Source organism: Lasioglossum baleicum, chromosome 12, assembly GCF_051020765.1.
Source record: "Lasioglossum baleicum chromosome 12, iyLasBale1, whole genome shotgun sequence".
NCBI classification, from domain to species: Eukaryota; Metazoa; Arthropoda; class Insecta; order Hymenoptera; family Halictidae; genus Lasioglossum; species Lasioglossum baleicum.
This window is the reverse complement of record NC_134940.1, coordinates 12750915-12763878: the sequence shown is the minus strand read 5'-3', so window position 1 is coordinate 12763878 and position 12964 is coordinate 12750915. Positions and strand designations below refer to the sequence as shown.

The 12964-nt window shown below is 44.6% G+C and overlaps 1 protein-coding gene across 4 annotated transcripts in view; it reads left to right on the top strand.

Moving 5' to 3' along the window:
- Picot (putative inorganic phosphate cotransporter protein picot) overlaps positions 1-12898 on the top strand; it is a 45435-nt gene extending 32537 nt beyond the window's left edge. For 3 of the 4 annotated variants that reach the window (XM_076434270.1, XM_076434269.1, XM_076434268.1), the window contains exons 2-8: positions 5956-6146; positions 6725-6967; positions 7485-7572; positions 8209-8435; positions 8654-8803; positions 8969-9343; positions 9723-12895. In XM_076434270.1, coding sequence (XP_076290385.1) covers positions 5988-6146; positions 6725-6967; positions 7485-7572; positions 8209-8435; positions 8654-8803; positions 8969-9343; positions 9723-9908 — 1428 coding nt within the window. In that variant the 5' untranslated portion in view covers positions 5956-5987 and the 3' untranslated portion in view covers positions 9909-12895. Of the gene's footprint in view, positions 1-5955; positions 6147-6724; positions 6968-7484; positions 7573-8208; positions 8436-8653; positions 8804-8968; positions 9344-9722 lie in introns of all 4 variants that reach the window. The other variant, XM_076434267.1, reaches the window with a different exon arrangement.
- Positions 12899-12964: the final 66 nt, after the last annotated feature.

Below are 12964 nucleotides of genomic sequence, written 5' to 3'. Positions count from 1 at the left end.
TTCCGCGGAGCGCGTGCCTCGGCTTTAGGCGGCTTATTAGCTATTTCCACCGACTCGGCTCGCGAGCACGTGCTCGTCGGCTGCTAGTCAGCTGCTCGGCGGCGACACCCGACTAGAGATGGGCTCAAGTACTTCGCAAGCAGCTTCAGGCGATCATCGATCACATCCGAACCCTTCGTATCGCAAGCCAGGAGTGTTCCTTCCCCCGGGAGCCTCCTAGATTGCCCCCGACGGCCACGGAGCAATTATCTCCGAAAAAGAAACGGAAAGCATCCGATGGGATAACATTCACCCACTCATTCTGTTGAAAGGGCTTCAAGTGGGCGTGGCTTCGTTGATCCCTGTTTGAATAGAGCTTAAGTATCACTCCGTGGGACGTCATTAACCCGCTCCCTCCGTGAAGAGTTCTTCAAGTGGGCGTGGCTTCTTCACTCTCAATCTCAATGGACTTTGACCCATGCTTCATCAGGCAATCTATGTATACCCATGAACATTCACAGGGAATTTTTAGAGCAAAGAAAACGTGATTCAGAGTCTAGATTTTGTTATACCTCCCAAAAATTTAAGTTTAAAGACTGTTGCTCCTAAGTATTGCTCTCTCTGTGTAGAATAGGCGTGACCTATCCCGCGAATAGGCGTGGCTTCGTTACTGGGCGTGGCCGAGCAAGGTACAACTACTTGATAAGTGCATTGGAAACTTGATTGGTGTCCAAGTAAACTCGAATTCCGATCGATAATAGTAATATTGAGTTCCGAAATTAATTCGTGAACACACATGGAACTCGATGCCATCTCTACATATTTACATCGGCGTCGGCGGCGGCGACAGCATCGACGATGTCGCGTCGGGACGCCTGACGCACAAGTCGTCGCGCTGCCAACCAGCCTTCTCGTCCTCGGACATCGCTTCCTCGCGAGCGCTATGAACAAACCTCGAACTTGACACGTGCAAACCGATCGGAGTTGTCGATTGCATCGATGTTGCACCGCGCGGCGTTGCACTGACACGCGCTCGCAACGGCTCGAATCTTGCGGGTTTCCGATCGAGCCAACGCATTGTTGTTTTCGAGCGTTCGTTGACGTAACAATTTATTTATATTTCCAAAGTTTGACTACAGAACGATTACACTAAAAATTATATATTATACAATATAAATTATATATGCATAATTTAATATATTAATAATTTATGCAAAGTAAGAAGTTTGTGCATCAATTGCAAGCTGCAGGAGCTATATATAAATTTATATTCTTCGTTAATACTTTTAATGTGATGAAAATAATATATTAATACTCTCAAAATCTTTCAATATTTACACTGTTTCAAATTGCACTTGCTCATTTTTTTTATAAACGCATAAAATCCGGAGTCTATATATTACGTGTAGACTGCGGATCTTTATGCGAAATAAATGATTTCTGCATCATTTGCAAGAAAAGTAAGCTAAATGGGAATTCATTTCTTTGGTTAATGATCTGAATTATTTGAAAGTAACGTGCTCCCCCTAATGCTTACATTCTTGAAATATTTTTACAATTTTCTGTTTCACATTTTTGTGATAAATGCATAAAATCCGCGGTCAAGTATCTCGAGAATAAGAAATATTTCTGCTAATAGTCTTGGCGGGGAAAACAAAAATACCTGTAGCGTTATTAGTGCTATCAATTGACAGAGCAATACGATTTGTAAATTAGATCGAAACTGGTCCAAATTCGCCTACTCTTTCTTACTATAAATGGAACGCAAACATACGTGCACTCTGCACATTCGGTTACTGTAAACTTTCTTGTTTTGGCAAGCAGTCGTGCAAGTATGGAACTATTAACCTTCGCGTGTTCTCGAAGGTTCGACCATTTTGCGACTCTAGATCCTGTAAAATATGTGATCTTTTCTCGAATTACATCGTAGATCGACGAAGATTGTGACGAACCCTCGAGCATCTGTTTCCGAGGGTAGAACAAATTAAAACTTGTAAAACATGCAAATTACAGCTGACCCTCGGCCTCGATAAGAAGCTGCAAACCAGTTTCGCACTGCACGATACACCAAGTGATGTAACTGCGAAAGAATAGATAAAGGTAGCGATGTTTATAGTTGTGAACTATCATGCGAGATAACGCGAACAACGATAGGGCGTCTCGCACTCGCGAATTCGCGCGTGTGTCGCTCGAAACGTTCTTTCTGCACGTGCGAGGCGAAAATTCGATTCCGTTGGATCTAGCAGATCGGCGAGGTCGACGATCATCGATCGGGGGTATCGAAGCAAGGTCGACAGACCGAACATCGAATACACGAGCAAGTTCCATGTGTCTGCAAATATTATAATAAATATAGAGGGTGAGCCATCTAATTGGAACACTTCGAACAATCATTAAAAAAAAATTATTTCCACAGATGTTGTATCAAGGAGGACATGGTGTGCATCACTTAACAATATTTGAATTAAAATATCTGCTAAACTAATCTCGACATGGGTTAACCACTTGCCGTATCATTTTCTTCACAGTTACAATGATAAAAGGTTTTTATTGCCAAAAACGTCGTAGAGGAGAAGAGAAAATTCAGATTTTTTGCATAGCTACATTTATTTCAATGCTTAAATATTAATTACAAACAAATCAAATTTTATTTCACATTAAATTCTCATATTAAAAAGAAAGGCGCACCATTCATATTTCTTAGACTTTGTTCAAAATCTTCGTCACGAGTGTGACTCGTTAAAATACGGCAAGGGGTTAATAGCTTTTTAGAGGGGATAAAAAACTGTGTCGATCGGGGCAAAGAAAAGTACACGGATCTATTTAAAAAATCAATGGTGTGCACCGCACAACATCATGTCCCCCTTGATACCATGTAAGATCCGTAGAGATAATTTTGTCGTGCAACGTATAATTAGAAGTTATTCGAGTTGAGGTGCCTCGTATTGTTTGGTTCTCCGAGAGCAACTGTCGCGAGCGAGTTCAACTTGCTAAATCAGAGGCGTTCACACCTGTCGCGAGAGTCGCTCTCGCGAAAAAAATGTGGCAAGTGTCACTTCCTAGTGTACTCGCACCTTAACGAGGCTCGCGGACGCGACAAGCTGCGCAAAATGATCGCGAGAGTACGGTTGCGGGCCGAAAATAAAGCTTGCATCGGATCTAATAATAAGCCGCATCATTATTACTTGATCTTATCGGCCGGAAATTTTATAAATAACCGGCGCGCGAAAAGTGTTTCGCGCGGCCGCCCTACGGACCGTCGATCTCGCGTGTCTCGCGTGTTTCGCGTGATTCACGCGGTCCCGCGCTCGACCAGACGCAATAAACGATAATTATGTGCGACCAGAAACAGGAATATATATTCAAATAAATAATTAAATATAATAATAAATAATTATAATAAGGAATAATTAAATTAACAATGTAACCACGAGAAATTACGTAACACGAAATAACGCAGATGTATATTAACTCTTCTGTAGCCAACCAAAATGTTTAGATTATTTAACCCCTTGCCGAAGGTTCTTAACAAAGTCTAACAGATATGAATGTTACGCGTTTCATTTTGGATGAAATTAAATTTGATTCGTTTGTAATCAATATTGTAAGCATTGAAATAAATGTAGCCATACAAAAAATATACATTTTCTTTTCCCTTTTACGACATTCTTGTGCCATAAAGACGTGTTAATCACTGTAACTGTAAAGAAAATTGTACGGCAAGGGGTTTAAACCGTTTGTATTTAAATGTAATATATGTTAATTAAATTTTTAATAAATGTAATAAATTCATATATTAGCGAGCAGAGAATAGACATGCAGAGACATTTTGTAGTATTTTTAGAGGTACGTTAACAAGTTGTTGACAGAAATGCAATAAATGGGTTGGCTACGCAAGGGTTAAATAATCTTAAACGACGACTTGACAGGTCTAGTCGTATTGTAAATATTCGGAACGTACGCTGCTTTCTTGTTTAAACCGTTTGTATTTTAAATTTAATATGTGTCAATTAAATTTAATAAGTGTAATAAATTCATTTGTGTATCAGTGAGCAAAGAATAGACATGCAGAGACATTTTGTAGTATTTTTAGAGGAACGTTAACAAGTTGTTGACAGAAATGCAATAAATGGGTTGGCTACGCAAAGGTTAAATAATCTTAAACGACGACTTGACACGTCTAGTCGTATTGTGAACATTCGGAACGTACGCTGCTGTCTTGGAGCGTTCGGTGACAAAATCAGCTGATATCGATTTCCGGTATTTACTTTTTCTCTCTCTATCTCTCCCTCTCTCTCTCCAACTGCCTTAGGCTACCACAATAATATCTAAAGGGGCCCGTGTCCTGCAAGAAATTTCGCAAACGAAGAAACGGCATTGCCCGCGGCTCAAGGACCGCCTTGTCAGCAGTCCGCCTCGAATTCCACAGCGATCGAATTAGCCAACGACCATCGTGAGTCTTCGCGACTAGTCGAATCGAGAGGATATCGATAAGCCGATAGGAAATCGGCGAATTGCTAAATCGCGACTCAACACAGCTGTTAATTACTTAGCTTGGGAAGCTAACTTGTTCATTCATGAATTAATTGACAAATTATTATCATTTTACGTGTTCACAATTTATATTGAATCTGGGTGTGGGTGTAGTTCCACAAAGTCTACATCCGTTTTTCCTCAGTTAACTAATTATTAAAGTATACGTATTTCCCGACTGTAATTAATTTACCTCTCTGTGGAGGAGTGTGCACTCAGCAGTCCTCTACTATTGTTGGACAATGAGACGACAGGACAGTAAGCGTTTGAACAGACTTTGCGCGTAATCTTAAAAGAAAAATGGAGATATTTACTGTAATATAACGTAGACGCTTAAGGGGGTATATGTACAGACTCCTTTTTCCAGGATTGCAAGGGTGTGGGATTCTCCTTCTCATTTCTCGATAATACAAACACGGAGTTTTTCAAGAGTCAAAAACGCTAGATAAAAGATCGATCTAGGGAGCTATCTCCCACAAAAGTCCCACTTTTCCGTTTACAAGGCGTAATTTGCAATATTCGGCAGCGTCAACTGCGCATGTAGCTATGAAAATAGCCGAATAATGCAAATTACGGCTCGTAAACGACAAAATAGGACTTTTGAGGCAGATAGCGCCCTAGATCAATCTTTTATCTAGCGTTTTTGACTACTGCAAAACCCCGGGTTTGTATTATCGAGAAATGAGAAGGCGAATCCCGCACCCTTGCAATCCTGGAAACGAGTCTACTGCCTTATCTTGCTGTGAGCAATAATTGTTTGAAGACACTCTATTTTTGAATAAAGTTAGGACGATCTACTGTGTTGTCGAAAGCCATAGACGAAATCTGGCTTCGTCGGTGTCGTCGAACCACGTCGGCCGGCTTATCATTCGTGTCTCAGACACGCTCGTAATCGATTCCGTTGAAACGATGAATCGGCTCCGCGGCGCCGACCACCGACGTCATTCGGAGCTGGCTCTGAATGATCTACGCAGACTTCGCGACCTTCTCTAACCATGATATCGATCATCGTACCCTTGAATCGATATCTTTCTCTTTCTCATTGTCTCTTTTGATCTCGCGTTGACTTGTTGCTCGCGGAGGCGAGCACGTAGCCTGCGAGCCAAGTGACGCAACTGGTGCTGCGGGGTCGTTTGGTCGATCGCAGATAATTGATAATCATTTTCGAGGAAGCGCCGTCGAGATTTATACAACGTGGCCCGAGTCGCCGCCGATTCGGTAGGCTATTAAACGAATGTTCAGTTATCTAGGGTTAACATCAGTGAGGGAAACCGTCCGGCATTTTTTCCGGAAACGGACTAGAAGCTTGTCATACACTTGTGACCGCCGACGCAAGATGATAGGCGTTATCGATGCAATTTTTCTCGCCGATATCGTTCGATTACGTAATGATACGTGAAGGGTTGCGACGCTGCCATTCACTGTGGTTCTTGAATGTTTCAGGGTGGATCGGTTCCCGCCATGTGGTCACGTTCATGCTGTTCCTGGGTATGGCGAACGCCTACGTGATGAGGACCAACATGTCCGTGGCGATCGTCGCTATGGTGAACCATACGGCGCTACGTGACCGCGACGACCATGGTATTCCGACCCACGAGTGCGGCTACGATCCGAACGCGACCGTCGCCGAAGTCGTAAGCATCTGATTATGGTTTAACGCTTTCACAAACGGAAGTCTTTCGCCAGGTTTCTTAACACTAATCGTACCACTACCGGTCGATTCACCGGTGTCACATTTTTTGCTTTATAATCATTGAAGTTGCAAGGATAATTCCATTGAAGATTATTAGCCCCTTGCCTTACAATATCGTGTCTAACTCGCGATGAAGACTCTGAACAGATTCTGATAAAAAATGTTGATGTTCTCTATTGTAGAACATATAGGTATACAATTTATAGCAATTTTCTCCTTTTTGTGGGAAATTACGATCTACAAAAAAGTTCTAATCACTGAAACCGTAGAATAAATCGTAAGGCAAGGGGTTAGACGAGTTTCTTCATTCAAGCACGTATTTTTATAAAAATAGCAAGAAATTTAAATAAACTCAGTGTTGTCATTCTTATAAAACTATGTACATATAGTAGTCGCATTTTGTGCTCGGTACGGTTAGCGTTAAGCCGCCAGCCGTGGACACTATTTTTACAGACTGTGTTCACATGCAAGATATATACGAGAAGGGAGGAATAATTGCAATTGCTCGTTCAATTTTAGAGCCACAGTGATGGCGACTTCGTCTGGGACAGCACCAAGCAGGGCTACCTGTTGAGCTCGTTCTTCTACGGCTACGTGATCACACAGATACCATTCGGTATACTCGCGAAACGTTATGGATCCAAGTACTTCCTCGGTGTCGGGATGCTGATCAACTCGGTGTTCGGTTTGTTGGTGCCGGTAGCCGCCCGTGCCGGATACTACTGGCTGATGGTGGTCCGATTCATCCAAGGCCTGGGCGAGGTAAGTTGTCTCCTACCCCATGATTTTTCTTTTTCTATCTTTCTCTCTCTATCTCGACAACTCGTCGATCGGATAACGAAAAAAAAAAGTGGCGATCATGGAACGAATAGCGAGAAAAGAAAGAGTATAAACGAAACACGTTAACCTGTTCACTGGGCAACAACCCCCTTTCGGACCTCGTGTGTGTAAAAGAATCGGGACGAACCACCAGCGGTTCAACGGACAGATGATGGCAAGCTCGGGAACCAAATGCTCGATGGATCGATAGCAAAACGATTTTCGGTAGCCCGTCTGGCATGTGTGTGTGTCTGTGTGTTAAAACGAAACGAAAAGGATTCGGCGCTGAAACGAGACTCGAACGCACTCGTGTAAGTAAACGGATGGGAAAACGTCTCCACCCAGTAAACAGGTTAAAAAGAGAAACTTAACACGACGAAAATTGCCGTGTGATGTGTGAACGCTTTTTGATCGTTCGGGTGTATTTCCTCCCCCTAGGAATGGATTATCCCTATTGCAGGGTCCAATTGTGCCTTGCACGCACGCGATGCTGGCCAAGTGGATACCGCCGAATGAACGCAGCAGGATGGGTGCCTTCGTCTACGCCGGTAAGCTCGTTGCTGCCTTCCTCGATACCGCTCTACGAGGCCCTAGACCTCCTTTCGTCGCGCGAATCCCGAATGCCGGTTCTCTCGGCTGCCCGCGGCCTACCGATGGACCCGAGCGTGTACCCAAAGGCTGCCGGATCGACCGTCCGTCTCGACACACGCTTTTCTTCCTTTCCCGCTCCGTCTTCTTCTTCTACTTTTACTTCTACTTCATCTTCTTCTACTTCTACTTCTTCTTCTTCTTCGTCTTCTTCTTCTTCTTCTTCTTCTACTACGTCAGGCATGTCCAGGTAGGGCTTTCGCGATTCTCAGGAAGAGCGAGGATGGCTCGTGAAGGGGTCCCGCTAGTTGGCTCGCTTCCAGAGCGCCCCACCGCGCGATTATGGCTATGCGGGGGGCGTGGTCTGGTTCAAGCAGAGGGTCCAGTGAGTAAGTTCGCTTCCAAAGCCCCCCACAGCGCGATTGTGGCTCTCCGGGGGGCGTGGTCCGTTTCGTGGGCGTTTTTTGGCCGGTGAACCTGGCTCGCGTCGCTTGGACATGCCTGTTCTACTTCTCTTTCTATTTCTATCATTATCGGCGTCCTTCTCGATGACGCGCACCACTAATCGATAATATTTTTCACATGCTACGACACAGGTGCCCAATTCGGCACCGTGATATCTATGCCGCTCAGCGGAATCCTCTCCGAATACGGTTTCGACGGTGGCTGGCCATCGATCTTCTACGTGTTCGGAACGGTCGGCACTATCTGGTGCGTTGCGTTCCTTCTGATGGTCTACGAGGATCCTGAGACCCACCCCCGTATCCCGGAGGACGAGAAGAAGTACATATTAAGTGCTCTGTGGGGCAACGCCGGAGCTACCGTGAGTATAGTACACCAACTATTGTTCCTCCTATAAAGGCGAGATACTCGTATTATTTTTTAAACCAGAAATTCTCAGAATAAATGGAAAAATCAAACGTAAAAATTTAACACTACACCTTTATAGCTCCCAATTATAAAAATTCATTTATGGAAGATAATGTCTTCTCCTACATCGTTTGATTACGTTACGAATCATGTTTCTCGGACGTTGCGCAGTCTCCTCCAGTGCCGTGGCGTTCTATCGTCACCTCGCTGCCATTCTGGGCCATCCTGATCGCCCACATGGGTCAGAACTACGGATACGAGACGCTGATGACCGAGCTGCCCACCTTCATGAAGCAAATTCTCCACTTCGACATTAAATCGGTAACTCTCATTCTTTATACCGATCCGAACCTGCGTGTAGAAAAAATCTGTTAGGATGACAGGAAGGATATAGATCCTTTCCCTGACATGTGGTGTCAGAATAATATACCCACCACAGATCTCAGGATTAGCTGCTGAGCCTAACGATTCACGTATTCATTTCAGAACGGCAGCATCTCCTCGCTCCCCTACCTAGCCATGTGGATCTTCTCGATGTTCATCTCCCACGTGGCCGATTGGATGATCTCCACGGGCAAGTTCAACCACACCACCACGCGCAAGATCATCAACAGCATAGGTCAATTCGGACCCGCGATCGCGTTGATCGGCGCCTCCTACACCAGCTGCAACTCCTGGCTGACGGTCGCAATCTTGACGGTCGGCGTCGGCTTGAACGGTGGCATCTACTCCGGGTTCAAAGTGAACCATCTGGACGTGTCGCCGAGGTTCGCTGGGGTGCTGATGTCCTTCACCAATTGCCTGGCGAATCTCGCCGGGCTTCTCGCTCCGATCACAGCCGGGTACATTATCGTCGGAACGGTAATTATCTTTGACGTTGATCCCGTTGATCGCGCTTGTTTCTACTCGAGCACAGTCTCTTGTGTACAACGCGATGCCTCGTCAACTGTCGCGCTACAACCGGCACTTAACCGTCTTCTGCTGCAACGTATTACATTTCATGAAGTTTACATGAAGATGTAAAAATAATTCGAATCGGCTGGTGTATCTATAAATGAAATCGCTTTATGGTGGAAGATAAACGTATGTTACACTAGCCGATTCTTTTAGAGCCGAAACGAGCAATGAATTACGTTGAAGACTTCTTGTTATCCCAGTGCTTTAGATAGTACTGTTATCGAGGCAGTTGTACTAACATTGACCGCGCGCATCGAGTAACGAGAGGATTTTGATTTTTCAGCCGACGCAAGCAAAGTGGAGGCTGGTGTTCTTGATCTCGGCGAGCGTCTACATCGTGTGCGCGGTGTTCTACATAATCTTCGGATCCGGGCAAAGGCAGGCGTGGGATAACCCGGATAAGGACGAAGAGAAGCACGAGAAGCAGGGGTTGGAGCCCGTGAAGACAATATCGGAGACGCAGCATTGACGACGCGTCTGGTCGCGCGACGGACGCTCGCTCGCTCCTTCTCTCGTTCTCTCTCTGTTTCGCGGCTCCTCGGACCCTCTGTCGCCGATTCGATCGCGCGATAGACTATTTTTGCATCGGCGAGCGCGTTCGTTCCTACAATGCGCGGTGAATCGTGCGAAACAGTCGAATCGGTTGCCAGAACGGGTCGCGACGCTATGCGGAGCTGGAAAGTTAGGATGCGGAAGGAACGCGGGTCTGATTGTTTACTGGCCAGGCGTGTTCGCGTTCTTGGTACTGTCAACCGGTCGAGCCGTTTAAAGCTCCGCGGACGCACGTTGTTTGCGAGCGGTCTACCAAACGATATGCGCAACACGTTCTTGAAAAACATCCTGCGGGGACGATGTTTGTCGAACACGAGTCAGAGAATCCGAGAGATCGAACGGAGCGAGCGGAGAGTAGCCACCCTCTTTGTTGCCCTCGGCCCTTTCCGTTGCCATCTATTCAACCCCGCAGAGCATGGCCAGCTTCGTAACGGCTCGCGATCCGTGCACGGTTCATCGCTTCCTACATATTTATTGTCGAGCGCGCGATCTCTTTCGCAAATATTTGTGTAGCGACTAACCGGGACATCTCCGCGATCGTTGCGTCGACGTTTTGATCGCCCATCCTCTTTGCATGATATCAAACGCGGGACAGTTATGACTGCGGACTTTATGCATTCGTGATAAAAATAGTTCGGTCAAATACGAATGATGTTGTTACGTTCTCGACGAGTGATTAACCTTACTCGAAGAGTAAATGCACATTCATTTAACTTATGTTCCGTATAACTGAACAATTTTTATTTTGCGTAAAGGTCCGTAGTCTAGTTCTGAATATATCCACAGTGCTCGGTAACAGCTGAGAGATAGTCTTAGGTGACTCTTCGGGATAATGTAACACATGAATCAAGAATTAAAAAATTACGATTATAGCTTCGTTTTCAAATGATTCAAGATCCCCTTGATCTACCAGTAGTAGAATACGTGAGTCATATAATTGGTTGGTCTGTTGGCACTGGCTTGATTACAAATTTTCAAACAAAATTCTTGATTTTCGTATCGTATTGTCTCGAAGAATAACGCCTTATATTTTCTCCCATCCGTTTTCGAGCACTCTGTACAAGATGGACCCTCGAAAATATCAGCGTGACGTTCGGCGAGCTGTTCTGGCGAGTCGAATTGAACGTCTTGTTGCTAAGCGATGTTCGAATGGAATCAGGAGTAAACGGAAGTGTGTTTGTGCGTGTGATGCGCGAGAGAGAGAGAGAGAGAGAGTGAGAATGGGAGAGAGTGTGAGAGATAGAGAAGCAGGAAAGTCGAGCGTGTGAGACGAGCGAATGCAGATTTTACATTTTTATATAGCGTCCCTTTTCGTTTAACGAAATACGTTACGTGCCTTACGACCGACAAAGCCAAAAGAAAAGTATAAACACCCGAGACTATAGACGGGCGTCGCGGGTAAACGACGAGTAAAAACGTCAACCAGACAGAAAAATCGCTCGATCGTTCGGAAAGCAGCAGTATTAGAGCAAAATCAGTCTCGCGTTCGACGTCTTCTTGGTTGCGCGCCCGCGTGTTTTATCGCAACACAACTGCCATTTTGTATTGTACGTAAACATCCGCCCGGTAATCGATCAGCGAGAACCATCCTCGATCCACGATCTCTCGCGCAGCAACCCTTCGCTTCGAGAGCGTTCCAGGAACAATACGTTGCAATACAACAATGGTTTTATACATACTTGTAGATATTTCCACGCGTATCTTTCTACTAAGTTATTAGCCTTTAGAAGAATCATTGCTCCTACTTATTTATACGACGTGTACAAAGCAGACGGAAACATATATAGGAACAGAAAAAGAAATGGGCGCTTCGATCCGATTCGATCCGCAATCGCGAGTCGGACGCCCACGAAAAAAACATTCGAATGAAACGATTTACACCTGCATAGTGGAATGCATTTTTCTCCTTTTTTTAATTATAATTGTTGTTGTCACTATTATTATTATTATTATTAATACTACGTAATTATTATTATGATTGTTATTGTTATTATAATTGTCATCGTCGTCGACTTCGTCATAGTGTCATTGTCTTCATCGTCATCATCATCGTTATCATTAACGTTCTCGTGAACCATTTTCTACGCGACGAACATCAGTCTTACAATTAGAGTCGTTACCGAACAACCACGTTGCTACAGAACCAACGCCGCTCTCGATTCGTGTCTTCTTCTTTTTTTCATTAGCTCACAGATAGACGGACGGTCCAGTCAGTCGATCAGAGAGACAATTACGAGGAATCTGTTTGTTTCTGTTTGAATTCCCGATCTATAATGAAACAAAGGTTTGCAGCGTCCTCCACGACGCGTCCGGCTCGTTTAGGACCACGCGAACTCGTTGTTGCACAGTACCTGCGTTCTTCTGTGATCACGTGCCAAGGAAGTGCCTTCCACACACTTTCTCCGTTCGCTACCGTCGTCGTTCTCTCGTTTATCCTTCGATTAGTTGTACAAAGTTGAACGCGAAACGAGCGACCCGAGCCACCGATCACGCGAATCGCGTCGCGCGACGATTCTTCGCGGAATCCGTACACGTTTGTATACCCCTCATGTATATGTATATCCATGTGTATATGTATATACATATGTATACCCGTCGACGATCGTGATTACATACACTTTTGACCGCGCAACAATTGAACGCACCCCCTCCCCTTGCCGGAGAATTGTACGATTTTACAGTAGTCCACGATGGTCCAAACAATTTCGAATCGATATTTTTGTATAAAGATTTATTGATCGTTGCGCGCAACGCATGGGGAAACGGCACGATCATTTGTGCGATTCCGAGAAAACTGTATTTTCATGATTGAAATTAGAAAATATGTGATAATACACGAGTGCAGGTATAAATAAAATGTTGTTCCAACGAGAAACGAGTTCATGTTCCTCCTTCGCTATCATGTTCTCCTAATACAAAATTCAATTTTCGAGGTTTTCGAAAATTTTTCGAGGTTTCTACTAGGAGAATATG